The 24,837-nt window shown below is 35.5% G+C and overlaps 1 protein-coding gene across 5 annotated transcripts in view; it reads right to left on the minus strand.

The window, feature by feature from the left end:
* Positions 1 to 24,837, minus strand: part of Kdm5a (lysine demethylase 5A) — a 108,425-nt gene that overhangs the window by 56,260 nt on the left and 27,328 nt on the right. For 4 of the 5 annotated variants that reach the window (XM_063258552.1, XM_063258550.1, XM_063258554.1 and 1 more), the window contains 12 exons: positions 22,192 to 22,297; positions 20,588 to 20,679; positions 19,429 to 19,587; positions 17,567 to 17,686; positions 16,565 to 16,723; positions 15,018 to 15,199; positions 14,000 to 14,162; positions 12,442 to 12,561; positions 8,991 to 9,185; positions 3,061 to 3,242; positions 2,600 to 2,724; positions 1,440 to 1,590 (listed from right to left, as the gene is read on the minus strand). In XM_063258552.1, the coding sequence (XP_063114622.1) occupies positions 1,440 to 1,590; positions 2,600 to 2,724; positions 3,061 to 3,242; positions 8,991 to 9,185; positions 12,442 to 12,561; positions 14,000 to 14,162; positions 15,018 to 15,199; positions 16,565 to 16,723; positions 17,567 to 17,686; positions 19,429 to 19,587; positions 20,588 to 20,679; positions 22,192 to 22,297 (1,754 nt within the window). The remainder of the gene's footprint in view (positions 1 to 1,439; positions 1,591 to 2,599; positions 2,725 to 3,060; positions 3,243 to 8,990; positions 9,186 to 12,441; positions 12,562 to 13,999; positions 14,163 to 15,017; positions 15,200 to 16,564; positions 16,724 to 17,566; positions 17,687 to 19,428; positions 19,588 to 20,587; positions 20,680 to 22,191; positions 22,298 to 24,837) is intronic. The other variant, XM_063258551.1, reaches the window with a different exon arrangement.

The raw sequence follows: 24,837 nt of genomic DNA on the forward strand, positions 1-24,837 counted from the left end.
AGAAATACAAAACAGGAAAAAGGGTAAAATGCTTACAATTTTATAAAAGGTTGTCTGAAAAAGTTTTTCAAGAAAGTGATACTTAAAAGACTTCAAAAAGGTAATAGGTCATCTGGATAGAATGGCAAGACAAATGCAAAAAGAATAAAAGGCAAGTGTGAATGCCCTGGGGAGGAGTAACCTGGCACAGTCATATGAAGAACAGGAAAAGGGAGTTACAGAGTAGAACAAGAAAGGAGGGAGAATTCTTTGAGAAAAGAAAATGTGAAACTAGAAATATGACTCTCCTTAAAAAGTGAATCAGAAAAAAAAAGAATCAGTTCTAATAAAGGTAGATCACAAAGCAAACAAAGCAAACCATTTCAACAGAAAATACTTTATTCAGAGCCTGTTATTAAATATTTTGATCTGTTCTATGAAGGAAGCTGAATCTGACATCTAATTAATGAAAATAAGAGATCTGGTTAGCTACTATAAACTAAGGTGGGCAAAACTATTTTCCTCCCTAAAATAGATGAACCTTAAGAAAATAATGTGAAGTGAAATAAATCAGACATTCAAACTTAAATAGTGTGGTTTTTCTTATACGAGAAATCCAAAGTATAAAGGGCAAATAAAAACTAGAGCTGGGCATGGTGGCACAGGCCTATAATCCTAGCACTCAGGTGGCCGAGGCAGGAGGACTATTGCAAGTTTAAGGCCAGCCTGAACTACACAGTGAGACCTTGTCTTAAAAAAAAAAAAACAAGGATGGTAATTGGAAACAAAGGGAGAGAGATCTTATGCAATAGGTGGAGGAACGGGGGAAGGATGGGCGAACACAGAAAGTAAACAGAATTAAGATGGGCTGGTGATATAGCCCAGTGGCACAAGCCTGGCAAGTGTGAGGTTCCAAGTTCAATTCCTGGTTTAAAAAAAAATGTAAAGCAAAAAGAATTAAGATGTGTATCTACATGTACCAACTTCTCACAATGAAGGTAATCATTATGTACTACAATAGTGAACTAATAAATTAAAAAATAAAAATTATTTTCCTACTTAAAGCTAAATCTTTGTCTCATAGACCCCATATAAACTTTGGTATAATTTCTAGCATTGAACATAGCAGATGTTTGCAGTCTTTTATTTATTTATATATATATAATTTTGGTACTGGGAATCGAACTCAAGACCTTGCACTTGCCCAGCAGACACTGTGTTGCTGAGCTATATCCTAGCCCACTAAATTAGTTTAAAGAGTTTCTCATAATTTCTGAACCACCACCACAGGAAGGAAGGAGAATTGTATTAGTAGGAGACAAAATAGGGACATTACTAGGAAAGGGAGAAACTCAGCCAAAGAAATCAAAAATAATATACAATCTCACTGGCTAGTTAAAACTCTGCCTTTAAATCTGAAAAAGGAAATGAATGGGGAATTACACTCTTCTTAGATTTACCTGTGTTTCTGCTTTTTACTCAAAAGCAGCTGGGCCACAGAAGCACAAGTCTCAGCTTCTTTTACAGCATCCTTGAGTTTTCGAAAGAGATCATTTTCTGGATATTTCCTATCCTCAGCATCTTCCAGCATTACTCGCAATTCAATCAAATCTGTAAAAATAAACAAAAAGCCATGTACTATGACTGTGATCATCTGGACAAAAAGCCATCCTAAAATTTCTTCACCAGTCTCAACCTACTAGCACAAACATACTGTGGCTGTAAACCGCCCCCCCCCAATGTACAGTTTCTGACCAGCGGTCCATTCCCAATGCCAAAACTTGATTTCTCTCAGATAAGGCCATTCTTCTTTTAAAAACCTTCAGTGCTAGTCCACTGGTAGCAATGGCTCCCTAAAATATGCACCTCTTGCAAGTTATCTGTCCCACTTTATGTCAGATTTTTCACTGAAAATATTCTCAAAGAGAAAATTAAACCTATGTTCAACCAACATGTTATGCTTTATATCTAGATGTCCCCTTATAGCCTTACAGCTCATAATTAATGGGGGTGGTTGGATTATGGGACTGTGAGATTGCTGCATTTATAGTTAAATGTGATGTTGGGAGGTGAAGCCTGTCAGAAGAGGTGGTCATGAGGGCGTGGCCCAGAAATCTCTGATTCCTAACTGCCATGTCTCCTCTGTCTGGCCACCTTGCTTTGAAGCCAGCTGACTATGGAATGAAACTTCTACCAACTGTGAGCCAAAATAAACTTTTCCTCCTTAGAGTCGTGGATGTCAGGTGCTGTGTCTTAGTGATAAGAAAAGTAACACACAACCCATTAGTCTCAAATCTCATGAGACCTAAGGTTTTTTCTTAATAGAGGAAAAGACATAAAATCAATAAACAAGGCCTTTTTTGACAGTAGGGGAGATTGAACCCAGAGAAGCATGCATACTAGGTAAGTGCCCTAGCCCTGAGCTACATTCCTTGCCCCTGTTTTTTGGTACAGGGAAAGGGGTCTTGCTAAATTTCCAAGGCTGCCTTTGAACTTACAATCTTCCTGCCTCAGCCTCCCTCCTCAGTTGCTAGAATTATAGGCATAAACAACTATACCCAACTAGGACTCTTAAATTGACAATAATTTCAGCATATACATACAAAACAGGAAACTTAACCTTTCTTGTGGTTGAAGTTAGCAGATAATGCTTCTGTAACACGACTGACCCAAGTGTCATAGGATTGTGCCCTGACTTTTACACCATAAAGAAGAGAAGGGAGGTCTTCTAATGGGTAGCGATATCTACAAAAAACACAGAAATAAAAAAACTTCAAATTCCCACAATGACTTAAAAAAATTAAGTTTTAAGTACAATGGTGAGGGGAATGGCATCTTGGGTTTACATTAAGAGAAAATCAAAGAAGCCTACAATTTTAATTCAGAGAGAGAAAAAGAACATCTGGAATTAACTGATAAAAACACTAACTTTATCTACCATGCTAGGGGCCAACATTAAAGGACTGGTTCTCAAGCATGAAAGCAGATAAAAAAAGACATTCCAGTTCAGGGACAGAGAAGGTAAAACTACACCATAAACATATGATATTTTAAAAATGTAATGGAAGTGTCAATGGATACCTAAGACATTTCTTCTGCATGGGGCAGGGGCACAGATCAGTTGGATGATAGAGACATACAAGCCGCTCAGGATTACAGGAACATGTGAGAGCCGAGAGGAAACATGTGGTTCTACATGCTGAACACTGTCGTTCATCATCAGGAACAAGTTCAAACACTTCTTCTTCTGACATCAGGACACCCTGAAACACAATTTACACTCCCAGATCAAATCTTTCAGGTTTCTAAAGTATCAAAAACCCTTACTTGTATTTTTCTAAGGTTTATCTCTGATTTTAAGGCATAAATACAAAAATCACAATGGTATGACATAAGGAAAAATTTAATCATGACTAAATCTTTAAAAATGAGCAAGCCCAAACTCTGGCATTAAAGATATACACTTAAGTGAAACAATTATAAATAAATGCAAAGAAGTAATTACTTCAAAAGTCAAGATAATTTTTGGGGGGAGGAATTTTAATGAGGCCCCCTGGAGGCAGCTGACAAACTTCAATTTCTTGATCTGAATGGTAATGACAAGGTTTATCATAGAATTTATAAATCACTCCGTGTGCTTTACATGGTTTCCTTTGCCTTCTCTTTAAAACAATAAAGCACAGCAAAACCAGAACTACACCTTCCTGAGAGCCAGCCAGTGCAAAACCAGAAGAGCATATGCCCCCTCCCCCACCAACTAGCTGACTGAGAAGACTCAGGGTGAGATGCCAGCAACTGAGGTGAAAGGGACAGCTTGATGCTTAAATCGCCTCACAGACTCTGCAGGCCTGGGGCTGCTGGTCTGGGCATCTATTTGGAGGATGGAGTGTACACTGTGGCTAGTGTGGGGGAGGGTTCCTTCTGTCTTGTTTTTAAAATCCAATGTTTTGTTTTATTTTACTGTTTTTGTTTTATTTCTGTATCTGGTAACCTACGCAACTATTTTGAAGATAACAATATGTAGTATAATAACCACTGTTAAATTCCTATCATCTTGTTTTGAAAACCTATATACCTATTGTTTTGTTGCTTTGCTTTTGTTGTTTTTTAGGTTTCTTTGCTTCTTGTTTTTTCTTTTTTCTCTCCAAAATTAATTTTTAAAAAATTTTAAAACAATAAACAAAATTTAGGGGCTGGGGATTTAGCTCAGCGGCATAAGCGCCTGCCTTGTAAGCGGGCAGTCGTAAGTTCGATCCTCGGTACTGATAAAAAGGAAAAAGACAAAAAAATAAACAAAAATTTATAGGGCTGGGAATATAACTCAGCAGTACAAGCACCTGCCTGACAAGTACAAGGTCCCAAGTTAAATTCTCTATATCAGAAAAATAAATAAATGCATATATACATAAAATAAATAAAATGAAAAAATTTTAAATTAATGTCCCTAGGGAGTACACACACACACACACACACACACACACACACACACACACCCTTGAACAAGATAAATCAGTAAAGTATCAAACATACACAAAGACAAGTATACCTAAGCTACCTAGTATCTAAATAAAAATACTTCAGCCAAAAGTCAATAAAAGATTAATCAAACTTAGATGCCAGCTTAGGAAAGAGTACTGAAACACTTTTTAAGAAGACTTTCAAGCTACCCATGTAGAACTCCCTCCTGTCACTCAAAAGCTATTCTTATTCCCCATTTCCCTACTCCTATTTCCTATTCCTTTTCTCCAATGAATTTTTTTGCTCTTAAAAAAAAGAAAAACTTTCACTCACTGTACAAAAGTTCCCTTTATATTTTCTGTTTAGTTGAGCAAGGAAAATGCAAACCAAATTTTTCTAAAAAGAGCAAACTTTTTCACCTAAACAAAGCAGAGGTCTGATTATTCATTCAGTAAAAGAAACACAATCCAGTTCATTCTTTGTACTTTTTTTTAATCAATTTAATCTAAATGCTTGCTAGCTATACTCTTTACATTTCCTCATATTAGCATGTTATTTTCTTTAAAAATTATTTTCATGCAAAAATGTCCCAAAATGAATGTTTCTTAATTTACAAGAATGTTCATGAGTTTGGAACAGCTGGAAAATACAGGACACTGATGTGGCAACTGACAATTCTGATTTCCAAAAAATACTGTTTTGTAAAGTGTTCACATTCCAAGGACCACTAATGCTAAGACACTCTGAAAAATAAATTTCTATTTTGGAAAATTCTACAGATTAGTTCCCTCTAATGTTAGAGATTAACAATGAGCGCCAGCATATTTTAAGGGATTAGAGAAATTATGCAACAAAGAGCCCTATTTATCCTTTCCTAACCCACTGTTTCCCCTAAGTTTCTAACCACAAGACAATTTTTTTCTTGCAACACATTCTAAATTATTCTAAAGCTCACATCTCACAGAGATTACACTGTGGAAAAACCATAAATTATCAGGAGGGAGTCAGGAAAAGAAAAGAACCAAAGAAACAAATTAAAAGGCCATTCAAAGTAACTCAGATGAAAAATTAGGAAAATAACTTATAAAAGGATAGTGGAAGAAAGGATGGCACACATTTTAACATGGTAAAGTGGATATGACAAAAATCAATAGTATAAAAATGTGGAAACAGTTTACAAACAAGCAACTGAACATAGTGTCTCATTTAGTGACAATACTCCCCATGTTTTTAATTTAACAAGAGGGAGCACTAAATAAGAATCAAAACTACACTAATGTGTTAGCACAAGCTCGTAATCCCAACACTCAGGGAGGCTGAGAAATTCTCAAGTTTAAGACCAGCCTGGGCAATTTACCAACCTAAAATTAAAAAATAAAAAAGGCTGCCTAAAATTAAAAAATAAAAAAGGCTGACAATGTATCTCAATGTGAAGGCTCTGGATTATATCCTCATACTGAAGGGGGGGGGGGACAAACTACAATTTAATAGCTCACAGTTTAAATTCTAAGAATAGATGAGAATTGCTTTTAAAAAAACAGCATAAAAGGAGACAACAAAAAAATCAAAGGCTGACTCCTAAAAATACTAGCAACTGAGAAGAAGAAAAAGTTAGCTGGAAGTGATGGGCTAAAATGATCAAACAGAATGGACCAAAAGTAAACCAAATGTTAATGGAAGAAACAAAGAAAGCAATACACACTGCCATAAGGAGGTCATTGGGCATGGAAGAAGGGGGAAAAAAATCCACCAGACTTGGCAATAAAGTTGTCAGCAGTAAATCTGAGAAGTTTCAAAAGTATGATGGGATCAGAAACGTGGTAATGAAGGGATGAACAGAAAGTCAGAACAATACAAAAGAAAACAACTTTAAAATTTAGGAAAATTATCTAGTAAGTTTTTTTTAAAGAAAAGGCAATTGAAAACTTTTCACAAAATAGGAAAGACAGGGCCAGGGAAAAGCTGAGCAGAGTAATTGCTTGCCTGGCAAGCTCAAGTTCCTGAGTTCGAGTCCCAGTAACAAAACAAACAAAGGAAATAGAAGAATAAATATCTGGAACAAGACACAGGAAAGATAATTTAAAAGTAAAGACCTATAGCAAAATGTGTCAAGATATCATAAAACATGGTATAAGACAAAATACATGTTCAAATTATCAGAAAAATTAATAATAATGTTCTAACAGTTGGGCCTGATGGCACAGGGTTAAAATCCCAGAATTTGGGAGGCTCAGGCAAGGGGATCATGAGTTTAAATTCAGCCTGAGCTATAGCAAGACCCAGTCTCAAACAAAAGAAAAAAAAAAAGCATTATTAAAAACTGACTGAATCTGGGCCATGTTGGAACTTAGGACTCTGGGAAGCCAAGCCAGCACCTCCCCTCCCTGGTAAGCCGAGGCAGGGTGGCAGACTGCAGCCCTTCCAGGGGGAGAACTAGCAGTGTCTCCTGAAATCCACGCCATGCTGGAACTGAGGACACTGTGAAAACAAATGACCATTCTGCCTCCCTGCTTAGCAATAGTGAACCTACTACTACATGGGCTAGAGTCAAATATCCCACTTCCCCTATCCTCCTTCTCCTCCTCCTCCCTGCCCATTAACAAGGGAGAACCAGAAATCTGAGCATCTCCTGGGAGATTGACCATAGCAAATAAGTGGGACTTCCTTCTACCATTTCTTTGAAAGCAAATATTTTTATTACTGTTTTGCTCTTTTCTGACTAATGATACTTCTCTATTCAATATTCTGTTTTGATAAGTTCTATAGTGTTCTATATTTCATCTCATTTTGATATACGGGATTGAAAGAACAACTATTATAAAGATAACAAAATATACTGTGATACCATTACTGTCATCCCAGTAACCTGCTGTGAAGTTCTGTACCAATTTCACTGTATGATCTTAGTTGGCTTTATTCTGACTTGTTCTGTTGTATACTTTCAAAATAAAAATTAAAAAAAAAAAAACTGACTGAATCTGAAATAAGAAAATATATCAAAAATAAACTTACTACGCCGGATGTGGTGGCTCACACCTATAATCCCAGCACTCCGGAGGCTGAGGTGGGAGGATCGTTGCAAGTTTGAGACCAGTCTGGGCTACAAAGTTAGCTCAAGGCCAGCCTGAACTGCATGATGAGAACCCATCTCAAAAAAGACAAAAATAAAATAAAATAAAAATAAACTTACTATATGAGTCTCTATTAACATATTTTAAATTTCGTAAGGACCAAAATGTATAATAGATGCCAGGGATTTAGCTCAGCAGCATAAGCGACTGTCTTGCAAGCTCAAGGTTGTGAGTTTGATCCCTGATATCCAAAAAAAATGTGTAATACATATTGGGAAGTGGGAAGAAAATGTTCAAATGAGAAGAGTAACAAAGGAGAGGAGAGAAGAAAAGGAAAGAAGGAACAAAGAAAAAAGAACAGAAGGAAAAATAGAAATTAAAACTTTTGTAAATAAGAATGGAAAGAAGGATTGAAGAGAATACAGGGGAATAGGAAAAAAAGAAAAGACGACATATCATGTACAGGTACAAATTCCCTATGATGAATGTTATCACTGTGTCTATCTAAAAATGTACCAATAAAGTAAAAATAGAAGAAAAAGCCAAACCAAGAAATTAATGTATTTAAATTTCAAAATTCAAGGTACTCCTCATGAGGAAAAAAATCCCATTTTAAATAAATATATACTGAAAGCAGAATTTTAAGAACACAAATATGAAACACAAACATTTTAAAAGGATTACTAATTATCAAGCCATATATATTTAAGGATCCCTAGAAAGTAAAATAAATTCTTCAAAAATCCACTTGTATCTTTTGTTTTTCTTATTTCTACCAGAGGTAATTCAACAAATAGAAAAAAGAAATCTGACCATTTATAAAACAATCAGCTTTACATATTTTATAATATTTCTAACATGTATAGCTTTACATTTTGATTCATAGGTTTTTCTATTTGTGTCTATTAAAAAAAGTAATGAAACAGTTTTACCCTCAGATCTGAACCACTGTTATCACTGTAATGGTTTTTCTTAGCCTAAATTAACATTTGTTCTGTTAAGACCCTTACAACTTAATATGTACATCTACCAATTAAACTCAATTTATTGAAGTAAATTATTTACAAATACACACAAGTTCCTTAATTTTATGATGGCACAAATTTTTTTATTTGAAAATGTTACTTTCAAGAGAACTCTAATTTTAGTCAGGGAAAAACAGATTCCTATTACATCCTACCTTTTAGAATTATGTCAAAAATAAGATGTCTTCACAAACTACCAACTATTCTAGGCTATTAAACACATATTCTCCTAAAACATACTTTCAAAAATCTAGAGATGCTATCAAGTTGCCTAAAGTTTTTCAATCTAAGAAACCAAAAATAGCAATTAAAAATCTAAAACCTCCTTCAAATCAGTGATTTTCATGTCAACTTTGAAAATGATCAAAGGTGAAAAAAAAATAGTTTCTCCAAAGACTTAATTTCTTCTGCATCAAATAAGCTATATAAACATAGGAAATCTGCTCATCAAACTCACCATTTGTACAACAGACTCCCTTAGTCGTGTTTCTTCTTCAGTCATAAGAGTCAACTCTTTGCACACCATAGCAGCCAGTCCCACGTCTAAGCACTCTGGGTCTGCTGCCATCTTGAAAATGAGTTCCTCGTGTGAAAAGACACAATGGCGCCTTAGGCGTCTATAATGATTTACACACTGACGTCCAATGGGCAACTGAAAATAAATTTCCAAATTAAATTACTTGCTTATAATGTATTCTAGAACAGAACCTCCATTCATCCTCCAGAGCCTCCCTTTTCTCATAAAGAAGGCAGAATAATAAACACATGAATATAAGAAGCAATTATAAATATTAACCCTCCTAGCTAGAATTTTAAAGGCCCTAGAAAATTCTCATGATCTAAGATGCTGGACTACTCCTGACCTAAACAGCTGGTTTTCTACTCATTATGTGTATCAAGAAACTGAGGCTCCCTGATGTATGACAAAGCGGCAAACTCTTTTTGAGACCAATCAACATGAGATTTCCCTTAAGGGAAAGTATTGTAAAAATTAAAATTTTAAAAGTTCTCTCCACAAAAGCATAAACAAAATTACTCAAGACTTGCCAGGGATTTAGCTCAGTGTTGTAAGTGCCTGCCTGGCAAGCATGAGATCTTGAGTTTGATCCCCGGTACCAAAAAAAAAGGAAAGAAAAAAATTATTCAAGGCTCAAGAGGCCACAAAACAAAAAGAACAGATGTTATTTGAAAGGAGAAAAAAAGAAGAAAAGGTGCTATTTAAATATACTGGCTGATTTTTTTTTTTTTGCAAGAACCAAATTTTTCAAAGTAATCATAGTCCCAGAAAGAGGATTCAAACAAGTAAAACCACAAAATTGTATACTCTGCTTCCCCTAACAGTGCAACAAATGACTAAATACAATAATCTTTTTTTTCTTTTGAGATAGGTTCTCACTATATAATCCAGGCTGTCCTCAAACTTGCAATGATCCTCCTGCCTCAGCCTCCTAAGTACCGGGATTGGAGCTGTCTATCACCACACCCAGTCCACAATAATCAATTTTTATCAATCAATAACTTTTCATAAATATAGGACTAGGAATGTACAGCTCAGTGGTACAGCAGAACTTCGCCATGCATGAGGTCCTGCATTAGAGGAACAGCACTGAGGGCAGGTAGGGGGACTCAGCTATAACTACACACACACACACACACACACACACACACACTCTCTCTCTCTCTCTCTCTCTCTCTCTCTCTCTCTCTCTCTCTCCAACTTGAACTTCTTTCCTATGCTTAAATGGAAAAACTACAGTAACTCAAAGTTCATTGCTTGGATTAGGAAACTATAAAAGAAAATGAACCATTAAGAAGCTTTTAAAATTAACCTCCATTCTGATAATGGCAAAAAAGAATCAGAGGTATCAGAAAATATAAGCCTCTCTCATAATTAAGGAGTGTTTCCATACTCTTCAAATAAATTATCACTTTCAACAATGTATTCAAATTTAGTACTAGCAACCATCTTTTCTATTAATAACATACAATGCTTTTATACCTTAATTCTTAAATATTTACTCTTCAAATATTTTTCTCACAGTTATCAGGGAACTTAAAGGAAAAATCAATCATATGGTTTTCAATTTTTACTTATTACAAGTGTAAAAGGAGGCCACATCAAATGCAGCTGATTACACAACATGGCTTATCAAAGCCCATTCTTCTTTCTCTTTTTTCTCTCTTTTGAGGTATGGTTCCACTATGTTGTCCAGGCTGGCCTTCAATGTACTATGTAGCCCAGCTGACCTCAAATGGCTGTCAATCCTCCTGCCTCAGCCTCCTAAATGTTGGGATTACAGGTATACACCACTATGTCCAACTTGCTCTAACTGTTCATTTATAGAACCATAATATATAACTTAAATTATTCAGTAAATCTATTAGCATCTTCAAATACTAGGGAAAAAAACAATTTAGGCTCAGTGAAATTAAGAGCTAACTCAGACTAAACATCAAAAAACAGCACATTAAAAGTAGCTATCATGGGCTGGAGAAATAGCTCAGTGGCACAAGCACCTGCCTGGCAAGTGCAAGGTCCTGAGTTCGATTCCTGGTACAAAACAGACACACACAAAAAAGTAGCTATCATCTCTTAATTCTTATCTGAACTGTCCTGTTTCCTACTCTACACCAAGTCAATCACCATGTAAATCATACACTGTATAAACATTAGCTGAATCAAGCACCCAAGGGAAATCCTAAACTTAGGCTTGCCCACACTAAACTATGCTGCTTCCAAATCCTAAAAAGGATGAATTTTAAAATTACAGGATTAGCTAGACATGATGGCACACGCAATGTCAGCACTTGGAAAGACTTGCCACAAGTTGTAGGGCAGCCTTTGCTACATAGTGAGTTCAAGGCCAGCCTGAACTATACCTATATAGCAAGACCCTGTCTAGAAAAAAATTTTTAAAATTTTAAAAATAAAATTACCGGATTAAAATAAGACTACTCACTACTCAAAACACTAACAAAGTTATGTATGCCTGTACTCCCCAGTATTCCAGAGGCTGAAGCATGAAAATCACCTACAGTGCTAGGGATGGAGCTCAGCAGCACAGTGCCTCCCTGGCAAGAACAAGGTTTGATTCCCATTATCAAAAAAAAAAAAAAAAAATTCTGAGTCCCCTCCCCACTGGTGTTCAAAGGCAGAATGGGCAACACAGCAAGAGCTCACTTCAAAAACATATTTATTCATCATGAAAATGCATTCATTGGCAAAGGAAAGAAACATTCTATCATTAATCATGGAATTTAATAAATTAAGGTACCCAAGGAAAAGATCCAATATTATGAAAACATTTCCCCCAAAATGTTAAGAGGCAATGAAAACATTAATAAAAGAAAATTGAACAGCACATTATAAATGTGTAGTTTTCCCTAACCAACATGATCTGATTGTAACTAATTACATTTTTATATCTACCTCACATAAAAGTAAAATAGCAATGAGTAGCATTATCATTTACACATTTTAAGATCTAAAAGTACTCACAGAAAGAAAAGACTAGAAGAACCATACTCCTCAGAAAATAATTAGCTGCCTATTTAAAATTCAAACAGAATGGGAAAATGAATACATGAGAACAAGAGAACTATAAAACTTTCTAAATAAGCAATGTGATGGAAACACTACTTAATTTTCTTTTTCTTTTTCTTTCCTTTTGTCTTTTTTGTTTTTATTGGTACCAGGGATCGAACTCAGGACTACCTGCTTGCAAGGCAGGCGCTTATGCCGCTGAGCTAAATCCCCAGCCCCTTAATTTTCTAAATTATAACAGCCTCATCAGTCTCCACTGAAATACCCATGCCCCTATTCAGAACCCAGCTAAAAATATGACACCTAAACTTTATTTTATAGTGGTGTTAGTACACGTACAACAGCCACTTGCTATAGAACAGACCCAGTCAGCAGTACAGAAGTTCACAGCTTCAGCAAAGTTGTAGCCCTGGTTAAATCCAGAATGATAGGCACGAGGAAATGTCACAACAAACTCGCCTGCACACTGATTGGTCCTGTACACCTAAATGAAAATTGAGAACAAGGATATTAAAAAAAAAAAAAAAAAAAAAGCAAGACATGCTATCAGTCAGATAGTTGTGGAAGCATTTTCTAAAACTGAAAACAATACATAAATTTATACATGCCAAAAACAGTGTCAGGGATTTAAAAAGTAGCCAGAATTCTTCCTTCTTAAAACAATCACTGATACAAATAATTCATGACAAAATGAGCAGCAAAAAATTTCCAAAAGGAAAATGTGACTCAATAACTTAAAATATTAATAATTAAGGAAATTTTTTATTCCTGGGTTGCAAATAGTGTGAAAAAAATGAAATTTCTCACTATCGCCACATAATTTTTTTGGTAGTGAATTAGCTCATACAGTGTATGAGGAAGACCCAAAATCAGTTTTCCAAAATGTTACTTTGTTTTATGCTAATACTATGACTTTTAAAAAGTCAAATCTATGTCATGTGGTTCTAACTGTGAATTTGTTAATGTGTGGCTCTCAGAAACACTGTCCTATGGGATCCTAAGTGTGTAAGGCTTAAGAAATACTGAAATACACCCAGATTTTAGGAAAAAAAATTTTTAAATGTCATTAAGTTGTAGTATAAATACACTCTTCTTTTTTCTTAGTACTGGGGATTGAACACAGAGCCTGTACACGGAGGTACATTCTCCCTTGTTTTGAGAAAGTCCCACCCCTCTTTTTTGAGCAAGGAAGACCTCACTAAGGTCTTCCAGACTGGGCATGAATTTGCCCAGTCTGGAAGTCTGCTTCAGCCTCTCAAATGTGCTAATATTACAGGCATACAATACTGTACCTGACTAGTTCACTCTTCAGAGACAAAGCAATACTATAAATGTTACTCAATCTACTTTCTCATTTGAAGTTTAGTAAGTATTTGACTATATGTAGCAAACATATTAAATTTACACTTTATGAGGTTAGTAGTTTAAACTAGTTAGTAGTTTAGACCCATCTTAAAAGCTAATTTGAAAGGAGGAAAAGTATTCATAGTGTATTTTTAGTTCATTATCATGTATTAAAGGCTGTGACATCTTTATATAAAAAAGGATAAGAATTTTTAGAGTTACCACTTAAAATACCTATTTTTTTAAACAAAGGCAGTAAGAAACATGAGGTTTTTGTTCAAAATAGGATATAATGGTTTACAGAAAACAGAAGGCTATTTGAACAAGTAACTATACAAAAGGTATGATTCATACCTTCAAACATACCTCTTAATCAAAAGATAACAAAACTTTTCACTTCCAGTTACAACTACTTAAGAGCTAAAATTATTTTTAAAATACTGAAAGAATCCCAGCACTCAAAGGGTGAGGGAAGAAGATTGTAGTGAGTTTGAGGCCAGCCTGAGCCACACAAGACACAGTCTCAAAAAAACAAAACAAAAACAATAAAACAACTAAAAAGAGACATAAAGACTCACAGGCACACCATGCTCCATTAGCACATTGGGGTTCATGATGGTGACTAATTGATGCAGCAGATCAGGCTGGGACTCAAATAACTCAGGGGCCAGCTCCCTCATCACCTCCTCCAGTTGTTCTGCAGCATGAGATGGCACACCATACCATGTCTTTGGCTCTCCCCTAGCAAAAGAAGTAACTGTTGAGCTAGGTAGAGTGTGGTACCAGTGAGATCACAGTCTCCAACTCACACCTACTAGGTTATCGTTAACGCATATTATTTTCTAACTCAAACCCATTAATTGTAATCATTGTGTCTTATTCCATGGCTACAGAATTTTGTCAATCATTTTATAAATCTGTGCTATTGTGTTTTTTTTCCCTTTTTTTTTTTATCGGTACCGAGGATCGAACTGCTTGTAAGGCAGGCGCTTATGCCGCTGAGCTAAATCCCCAGCCCCATGTGCTATTGTTCTTAATAGGAGGTAGCGCAAGAGTATATGGATAGGTAATTATCACTTCTATTACAAAACAATTCAAAGCATATAAGCTCTTCAAAGAGATTGGTAATTATATGTTTCAAGAAGACACTATATATGAAAAATAAACACTGATCCAAAAAGTACTGACATACTATCTTGATCTACAGGTTCACTGGACATTCCAGTTATTTCCACAATATCAAAGTAAAAACTCAATGATCTCTATAATATCTGTAACTTCAATGAGTTCAATGTACTATCCAAGGAAATTAGCTACTCACACATACTTTAAAAGGGTAGGTATCCTTAGATGTTCCCCTTTTCTCTGTAACATATTATCCTGCTTTTAGGTAGAAAACACTTTTGAAGACAGTTCTCCCTAATATTATGACATCTTTAAAAAAGACTAGAGCTGGAGATGAAATTTTGTGGTAGAGCATGTGCTTAGCATGCATAAGTCCCTGAATTCAACCCTCAGCACTAAAATAAACAAACAGTTCAGTAACTCTGTATGCCGTACTGATCAAGGATACATACCAATACAATACATACATACCAATGCAAGTAGTTAATGGAGTAACTCCAGTGATCTTCAATGTGCCAGCAAAAAGAAGAGAAACACATTCCCACATAGAGCCATGGCACCTTCATACCAGAAATATCTACATTAATGTGTGCAAGAACAGACTGCTCCAGGACAGGCATGTTATTCAAATTCCAACCAGAAAGTGCATACTCCTATTTAAAAAAAAAAAAAGGTTAAAAAGATCAGAAATGACAAACAGTCAACAGAAATCTCAAGAAAAGTCTCTCAACTGACAGAATGTTTTTTGTTACCTAATACATATATATAATTCATCTAAGTAGAAATTTAATCCTCAGTCCTAATTTCTTTTCAGATTGCCCCTTATTTCAGATACTTTTGATTTACTTTTGTTTTTTGCTTTCTCTGATTTACTTTGATACACACAGCAAATCTTATTACTCCCTTGCCTTCCAATAAAACAGGGTGCGACCCATTTTAACAGGTCATATCACATTTCTATTTTATCCCCAGTGGTATAACTTCCCAAAATATTGATTACTATATTTATAGAGTGGTGCTTCACACTGTGAGGGTAAAACACAAGAAAACACCTAATCTTGAACTTGTGACAATACTGAAAGTTAATAGGATACAGAATGTCACCACCACCACCCTTCATTACAAAAATACCTAGAAATATTGGGTAAATAAAATACTATTTCACAACTAAACTTGAAAGAAAAAGGAATTCCTAGTTTTCAGAAACAGAAATTGGAAAGCCAAAATAAAAAAGAAAATTTTCACAGGGGTTTCTAACTAAATTTAGAAACTGAAGAATAAGCTTCAAACACACATCTCTGAAGCAATATGAGGTTCAGACTTTAAATGCTTCTCATCTTAAACAGTATACTTCTCAAACTCAGGAATCAAACTCAGGATCCTGCGCTTGAAACGCAGGTGCTGTGCCATTGAGCTACATCCCCAGCCCCTGAAGGTTTATTATTGTATTTGCTTTTATACATTTAGAATTTTCTATAATAAAAGATAAAAATTCTCAAGGTTAAACAGCCAATGGCAGAGCTAAAGAGAGAAATCAGTAAACTAGTAGATTTGAGAAAATCATCTATAATGCAACAAAAAGGTGTGGACACTATGAAAGTAAAGAGACATAAAAGACAAAATAAGAGAACCTAATGTTCATTTAACTAGGAATTCCAAAAGAGAAATAAAAAAGAGCCAGGCATGGTGGTGTACACCTGTTATCTCAACACTTGGGAGGCTGACACTAGACCTATTACACTTTAAAATTCCTTGGGCTACACAGTGAGTTCAAGGTCAGCTTGAATTGTATAGCAAGAATTTGTCTCAAAAAAGCCAATTAAAAAAAAAATTAAAGAAAGGTGATTTTCTATAAAAAAGCTTTAAAAAGCTAGGAACGTAGCTCAGTGGTAGAGTGCTTGCCTAGCATGCACAAAGTCCTGGGTTCAATCTCAGTACCACTGAAGAAAAAGAAAAACCTAAAAAGCCTGGAAGTTTTCAAAATATAATCTATCTATTACAGATAATACCATGTGTACCTCCTCTTCTGGCAACATCTTTTTCCGACCATCCTTCACAGGAAATCCACTTCCAAAGTCTTTGGAGGAGATATCAGCTCCATACTCTACAATAACATCTTCTTCAATGCTGCTAACCAGCCGCCAGAATTCTTTTTCTACTAGTTCTGTGGGAACCATCTACATAGAGAAATAGATGACAGATTAATAACCCACCAAAACTATAATCTATTGTAACATAATACATAGGCCAAGTAAACACAAACTCAAAAAAAAACTCATTTCATTCAGCAGAAATGATTGACACCCTTGCTTTTTTCACTAAGAATGGGGGAAAGCTAAAGGTACCCTGGATATTTAGGAAAAACATAATGAATGTGAACTGCTTCATTCTGAAAGCTGCTATTTCCCAACTATAAAGGACTAAGATGAACCAGGACATCAAGAAGGACCAAGGAATTGAAAATAACTAGGCCAAATTTTTAGTAGCTTTAGCCAATTTTTTTAGCACTACACTACTAGGAATTTACAAAGCCCATATCACCTAGGGAAAATAAAGCAAACCATATTATTACAATTAATGAAACAAAAGCAATAGTAGTCAAATATTTCATGCTTCTCTGTAAAGGAATAGTCACAGAAGAACAATAAAACAATTCAAGCATCGAAATAGATTTCTCTATAGGAGAACACAAACTCCACTTACAGGAATGAAAGAAACAAACAGGTGTGCTGGTATATGCCTGTAATCCTAGCACTCAAGAAACTGAGGCAGGAAGATGGCTGAGAGTTCTAGGCCAGCCTGGGCTGTATAGTGAGTTCACGACTCATGTGAACTACATGGTAAAACCCTGTCCCAGGGAGTGAATCAATGAAACAGTATGTAAGACCTTTAAGATTCAGTATTGCCTCATTCCGTCCCTCTTTTCTACAAAGTATGAAAAATTAAAAAGCAAATCAAAAGCTTTAGACTTAAAAAATGTCTTTGTACCTCTCTAAAATGGCTTAAAAGACTTTACTCACATGCACTGGCATATTGAAATAATCAGACTTAAAATTATCTGCCATCTCTCCAAAGCTCTGAAGTGTATACTCTCGTACGGCTTGTTCAAATCCAAAGGCTTCTCGAGGTTTGTTACATTCCTAGAAAGAAAAAACAACTAAGATTAACTCAATAAAACTATAATTCAAAAAGCACTAAAGATCTAAGTATACTGATGCTTTCCTGTAATTCCAGCACTCTGGGAGCCAGAGGGAGGATCTCTGGTTCAAAATTACAGTTCTTGCCTGGCAAATGCAAGGTCCTGAGTTCAATTTCCTATACCCAAAAAAAAAAAAAAAAAAAAAAAAAAAAAAAGTGCACAATTTAGCAATATCCTGCCTCAAAATGGGGAAAAGGGAAGGAAGGAGAGGAAGGAAAAGGGAGGAGAGGAGAAGGGAGCATAAGAAGAGGGGAAGAAAAGGAAAAGGGAGGGAGGGGGAAAAAGGAAGGAGGAAGAAAGGAGAAAAAAAGAGAGGAAGGAATGAGGATGGATAGAGCAAAGAGAAAAGGGGAGGCAGGAAACAGAAAGGTGGGGAAGGAAAGTGAAGGATGGGAAGGAGAGAAGAGGAACAGGAAAAAGACAGAATAAGGGGAGAGTGTGGGCCAGGGATTTAGCTCAGCAACATAAGCGCCACCCTGGCAAGTATGAGGTCGCGAGTTCATAAATAAATAAATAAATAAGTGTCTAGAATAAGGGGAGTGAAGAGAGTGTAGAGGAAGAAGAGGGGAAAGGAGAAGGGGAGAGGAGAGGTAGAAAAGGGAAGAACCAAAGCTCTTAGGTACTATTTTGATTATTTCCTTGGGTAAAAAACAAATTTAATCAACCCTAACATAACAAAACAAGTATTATAGTAGTTACTTGCAAAATGGTATAAGGAAACAATATTCTAGAACCTCAACTCTGATTTTCAGTCTTCCAACAGGAAGGTAATAATGAGATGGTTTTAAGACTCTGGTGTTAGCATTATGCTCTGTCAAATAGACAACAGCTGGAGGTCTACAACATGGAATCAAGTCCCAAGATGTCTTTCATTTTAGCACCCAGTAGATCTGATCACAGAGAAAATAATATTCATGGAGGGGGGAAAATAATATTCATGGAGGGGAAACACAGCTTGTGGATATTAGGATACCCACTGCATTGCTAAGATTTCTGGCTAGGAAAATGTTTGGTTCACACTGATATGGTAATTACCATATCATGATCAATGTCTTAACACAAGCATTCATTAGTGCACAACTCTGAATCGTCTAACCTTGAGGACAATAATAAATAATTCCTAGACCGTAAAAGACCTCTGAATCTATCTAGATATACCCAGCCAACTTCCTCTCTCTGATATCCTATCATGCATTTTGTTAAAATAAGTAAACAGACCAGGCTTTTGTAACATCATTGTTTTTCAATAACAAAGGTTTAGTATAATCAAGTCAAAATGTGCACAAGGTAAAAGACATCATCAATTTATTTAACAGAATGAAAATTTGTATAAATCCCATGTTTTACAACTTCATGTCTGATTAGTTTCATTTTTAAAAAGATCTACAGCTTTTCATCATTTTTATTCCAGCCAAAACAAATACTCTTATAGAGTCTGGCCTGAAACCTCATTCAACTGAGGCAATAAAGAAATGCCTCATCCATAGGAGAAAAACAAACTTTGAAGGCAAGCTGTCATAGTATGGTTGTTACATTTCTATTCAAAACGGGTTTTTTTTAAAACCACGGAACATTTCAACTCTAAAGAACAAAAAGAAAGTACCACAAGCTTGGGGGAACCTATTTACATGTATGCATACTTCCTTTAGTTAGAAAAGGATCCATAAAGGTTTAGGCTTGTACCTCAGCAACACACTTAGGACACCTCCAGTCTCCCTTGGGAACATCAGGTAGCGGTGGAATGAGACAAAATGTATGATAGCTGTCATCACATCCATCACACAAAAGCAATTTATCTTCATTGTTTCCTCGACCACAAAACATACACACATAGAGATCAACCTGTTAAAATAAACAATGAAAGTCTAGTTTCTATAATAGAGAATATTAAATTACCAGAATCTCTTTAAAACAGACAAAATAATGTACACTAAAACATAACCCTGAATATCGACTTTAATACTTTAACATTTTTAATAAAACTTCCTAAATTTCTCTCCAGAGGTTTTACCAACAAATTAATAAAAGCATATCAAATTGTTAAAGAAATACTATAACATTTTTAATAAAACTTCCTAAATTTCTCTCCAGAGGTTTTACCAACAAATTAATAAAAGCATATCAAATTGTTAAAGAAATACTACAAATCTAGATGTAAAAGAATTTGTATTTTTCAAATGCTGTACTTTCTAGATGCAAACAATAAATACTGAGATACTGGTAAAGAATAAATACTGAGAACTGCCTATAATAATTTACAAATATCCATGAGCATCTTTCAGGATTGATTCAAAGATTCTTCCTACTCACACCCACACCAAGCCCTATAGATACCAAAATCCCCAGATGCTCAAGAAAGGATATACAATGGCATAATATTGAGTTATAATATATGCAAAGTCGCCAATATATTTTAAGGTATCTCTAGATTACTTCAAGTACCTAGTACAATATAAATACTAGTAAATAGTTGTACACTGTTGCTCAGGACAACAATAAAAGTCTGTACTTGTTCAATACAGACACAATTTTTAAAAACCTATTTCAATCTACACTTGGTTATTAAATCCACAGATGTACAACATGTAGATACAGAGGGCCAGCTGTATAGAGATTTACACTTACTAATCACCCATAAGGTAGATGACTTAGGGGAACATTTTATACACATGAAACAAAATAAGATTAACATTACAAAAACCAAAGCTGTAACTTTAGGATTGCCATCAAGTCTTCTAACCAAATAAGCCAATTAAATGACATACAAGAATATACCAAGATAAAAGTGCAAAACAAAATTAAAATAAATCCTTTCCCTCCTAATATATCCCAAAGCACTTACAAAGTTAACAGAGAGAGTTCCTTTCCGTTGTCTCATTTGCATGTTAAATGCGTCTGACCTGTTGGTAACTTTTCGTCTTCGGGTGACCTCATCTTGAAATAAAAAGTTATATAATAATAGTAAAAACTAATGTTGAGAGCTTACTATGGACCAGATACTATTTAAAATTATTTAAATTAGCTTTAAAAAATCCCACAACACTATAAAGTAGATATATTATTATCTGTGGTTGAAGATAACCTAAAGTATACAAAAGTTGGATAATTTGCTCTAAATTACAGAGCCAGTCAGTGGCAGATTTGGGATTCTAATTGAGGTAATTAAGCTTCAGACAGTTTAATCATTGACGCCATACTGTCTGTATGTAGTACTTATTACCTCCTGCCTGTATGTATGCTTTCCAGGTACTCTCAAATTAACCAGGGATTAATTTTTTATGATCACTGCCAGCCAAAAAATAATTTGTTTTCCTATCACTGCCAGCCAATTTGAAAATTTCAAGAATGACAAAGTACTTAATTCTTAAAAAGTCAATTAAAAACATCATAATGTATTCAATGACTCCTATTAAACAACATTCTGAGAGTGATGGAACAGTATTATCTGACCTTCTATAATTCAGCTTAAGATCTGAATTATGATTAAATTATCCATATAATGCATAATTAATATATGTAACTATAGCAACTTATTAAATTCTTATAGTATAATCAAAACATGCCGAACTTATTCTTTGTTAAAATGAGTGTTTTTATAGGGGTCTTTTGTTGTTGTGTTTTGTTGTTTTCCACTGGCACTAGGGATGGAACCCAGGGCCTCACACAGGCTAGGCAAGCATTCTATCACAGAGTAATATCCCACCCTAAAATGCCTTTTAAAATTGACCTAATGCATAGGGAGAATAAGACCTGATTTTCACATTAGCAATTCTCCCAAGATTTTCAAATACAAGCTGAGAACTAGGCTCACTGAAAAAAAGTAGAGTAGAACAATGCCAGCCAAGGTGGCATACTCCTTAATCCCATCACTAGGGAGGCTAAGGCAGCAGGATGGTTTTAAGTTCCAGGCCAGCCTCAGCTACTCACTAGTTCAGGACCAGCGTGAACTTCATAACAAGACCCTGTCTCAAAAATCAAAAAATAAATGGTATAACAACATATTGAGGGCAATTATTTTTTAAAAAAATATTGTGGTTAGAATTTAAATGTTCTAAGATCTTCCCAATATATTTTCATACTGAAAGTTGAAGAATCCTCTATTTACTTTTTACTTTAAAAGTTATAAAAAGCAAATTATAAGATGAAAACTAATAATTTCATCATTACTGGTAAAACTAAACTAGCCTTTAGAAACTGCCATCAATTTCTATGTTGTATATCAGACATGGAGAAGGAAAATTCTCTCTTCTAAATCATAAACATTGAATATTGCTCCTTACACTTTAAGATATCTGCCATCAAACAACCATGTATAAAATCCATTTTGTAAGTTTATAATTCTCAAGAAATCCCCAACACAGACTGAAACTGAAGTATCACTTAATCTTTTTACAACTACACTATTACATCACTTCATTTCTCTTCATGACCAATAACAGATTTTACCTTCTTTATCTTTTGTAGCTACTGTCAGGCCCACAACCTTGGGTCCAGCCCCAAAGATCTGAAGTTTCTTCAGTTCTGTGTTTTTGTGTATTTCTCCAGATTCTGACTAAAAGATAACAAACAAAATCCACATTAGAGGCTGGAAATTTAGCTCAGTAGCGTAAATGCCTGCCTGGCAAGTATGAGGTCATGAGTTTAATCTCTGGTACGAAAACCCTCTTTAGCAGAATTATCTTGATTCGTGATTAATTTTCTTTAAGAAATGAAGTCTTGGGGCTGGGGATTTAGCTCCGCGGCATAAGCGCCTGCCTTGCAAGCAGGCAGTTGTGAGTTCGATCCCTGGTACCGATAAAAACGAAAAACGAAAAAAGACCAAAAAAAAAAAAAAAAGAAATGAAGTCTTGCTATGCTGACCAGACTGGCCTCAAACACCTGGGCCTCAATAATCTTGCTGCCTCTGTTTCCTGAGTAGCTGGGAATAGAGACATATAATAACATACACAGATCATACATTATTTTATTACCCCCCAAAAGTTTCAAAATCCTCTTCCAAATGAAGGAAAAACTAGGATCGCAGTGTACAACTGTAATCTCAGCACAAGGGAGGGTAAGGCAAGAGGATTATTGTGAATTTGAGGCCAGTCTAGACTACACGTGATTTCAACAACAGCCTGAACTGCAAAGCAAGACCCTGTTTTTAAAAAAAGGCAGGCAAGAAAGAAGATTACTTCTCTCTAAATCTACTCACTGCCTCATTTATAAAACTTTAAAACAGTCACCAAAGCATCATGCAATACTCAGATTCCTTTCCACAAAATACTTATCTTGAAAGTGTAGTTGCCAATTTGGCTTTAGCTAGAGACACCACTGGTTATTAGGCAACAGCAATTTCCACTTCTGACTTGCTAATGGATACCTGTCTTTAATTAAGAGGGTAACACCTATCTTAAATCATGATTCATGACTGTCCTAAAATAATGATGCTGGTCTCATGTCTATTTCTAAGTGATAACTTAGCTAGGACTAGGAATGTGGCCTAATTTTAGCCAGTAACCCATAAAGTTTATTCGAAGACTTGGAGAAAATTTCTTAATCTAATAAAAAGGAAAGCTAAGTCCTTTTGTCCCAACTCCCTTCTTCCTGGTAGAAAATTCAGTGCTGGGGCTGGGGATTTAGCTCAGCAGCATAAGCACCTGCCTTGCAAGCAGGTGGTCATGAGTTCGATTCCCGGTACCGATAAAAAGAAAAGAAAAAAAAAAAAAAAAAAACTCAGTGCTGGACTGTGTAGCAGCCACAGTACAATTAGGAAAGAACTACCCTCATACTAAAAAAAGCAAGACAACTAGGCATGGTAGCCCGCACCTGTAATGGAGGACTGCAAGGCTGAGCCTAGTCTGGGCAATTTAGAAACTTAGTGAAACCCTGCCTCCAAATTCAAAACGTAAGTGTTGGGGATGCAGTTAGGGGTGAAGGTCCTAGGTTTGATCCCCAGTATCTCCCCAAAAAGGAGCAAAAAGATGAGAAAAGAGCCTGGGTCCTTCATACCAATATGAACATGCAAAAGCAATCCTAGACCTACCTTCCTCTAAAAAAATTTTGTTTTGAGACAAGGCCTCACTATGTAGCCCAGGCTGCTCTCAACATAGCAATCCTCCTGCCTGAACCTCCCAAGAGTTGAGATTTCAGGCATGTACCACCATACCCAGCTAAAATTCTTATGTTGAAAATGCGTTCTTGGCTGAGGATTTAGCTCAGTGATGTAAGTGCCTGCCTCACAAGCACGAGGTCATGAGTTTGATTCCCAGTACCAAAAAAAAAAAAGAAAGAAAATGTGTTCTTAAGTGGAGAATTTATCATTAATGGTTAAGCTACTGTCATCTGGCACCTAACAGGTATCAGTGTTAAATCTTGAATTCCGATGAATCATAATCTCTGAATGCAGACAAATTAAATAACTAAAATTTACTTTAATTGTACAAATAAGAATAAATGAGAATAAAAATAAAACAGAATAAAGATTATTTTATACATATATTATGGCCACATTAAAAAATCCACAAAATCCTAATTAAAAAACACAAAAACAAAACAAAATGGCATTCCAAAAATTTACTTCTAAATTCTTGTAGACTTGTTTATACTAAACTTCTATGTTAGTCAAATAATAAACATGTTACTATACATTCTTTACCACTATTTTAGCAGAGTACATAATAACAAAAGCAAAAACATGAAATATAAATCACTCAATTAGCCATTCTCCCAGGAGCCAGCAGGAGCCATGAGTCCAGAGAGAAAAAACAATAAGCCAATCACCTCTCCCATGAGCCAACCACTGCTACCCACCAACCCTCAGTAACCAGCTGACTTGAAGGAACTCGGGCTGAGGTGACAGCCACTGAGGTACAAAAACAACTTAAGCTGGCCAGAAATTTAGCTCATCAGCATAAGCACCTGCCTGGCAAGCACAAAGTCATGAGTTTAATCCCTGTACCAACAAAACAAAACAAAACAAAACAAACAAAACTGAATGCTTGTATAGTTTGATTGACTTTGCAGGCCTAGAGCTGGTAGTCTGAGCATCTAATGAGAGGATAACAATATGCAATATAGCAAATATGGGGGATTTCTTTCTGTCTTGTCTTT

The sequence above is a fragment of the Cavia porcellus genome, unplaced genomic scaffold, assembly GCF_034190915.1.
Source record: "Cavia porcellus strain 051 isolate PalLab524CR breed Dunkin Hartley unplaced genomic scaffold, mCavPor4.1 scaffold_11, whole genome shotgun sequence".
Lineage (NCBI taxonomy): Eukaryota > Metazoa > Chordata > Mammalia > Rodentia > Caviidae > Cavia > Cavia porcellus.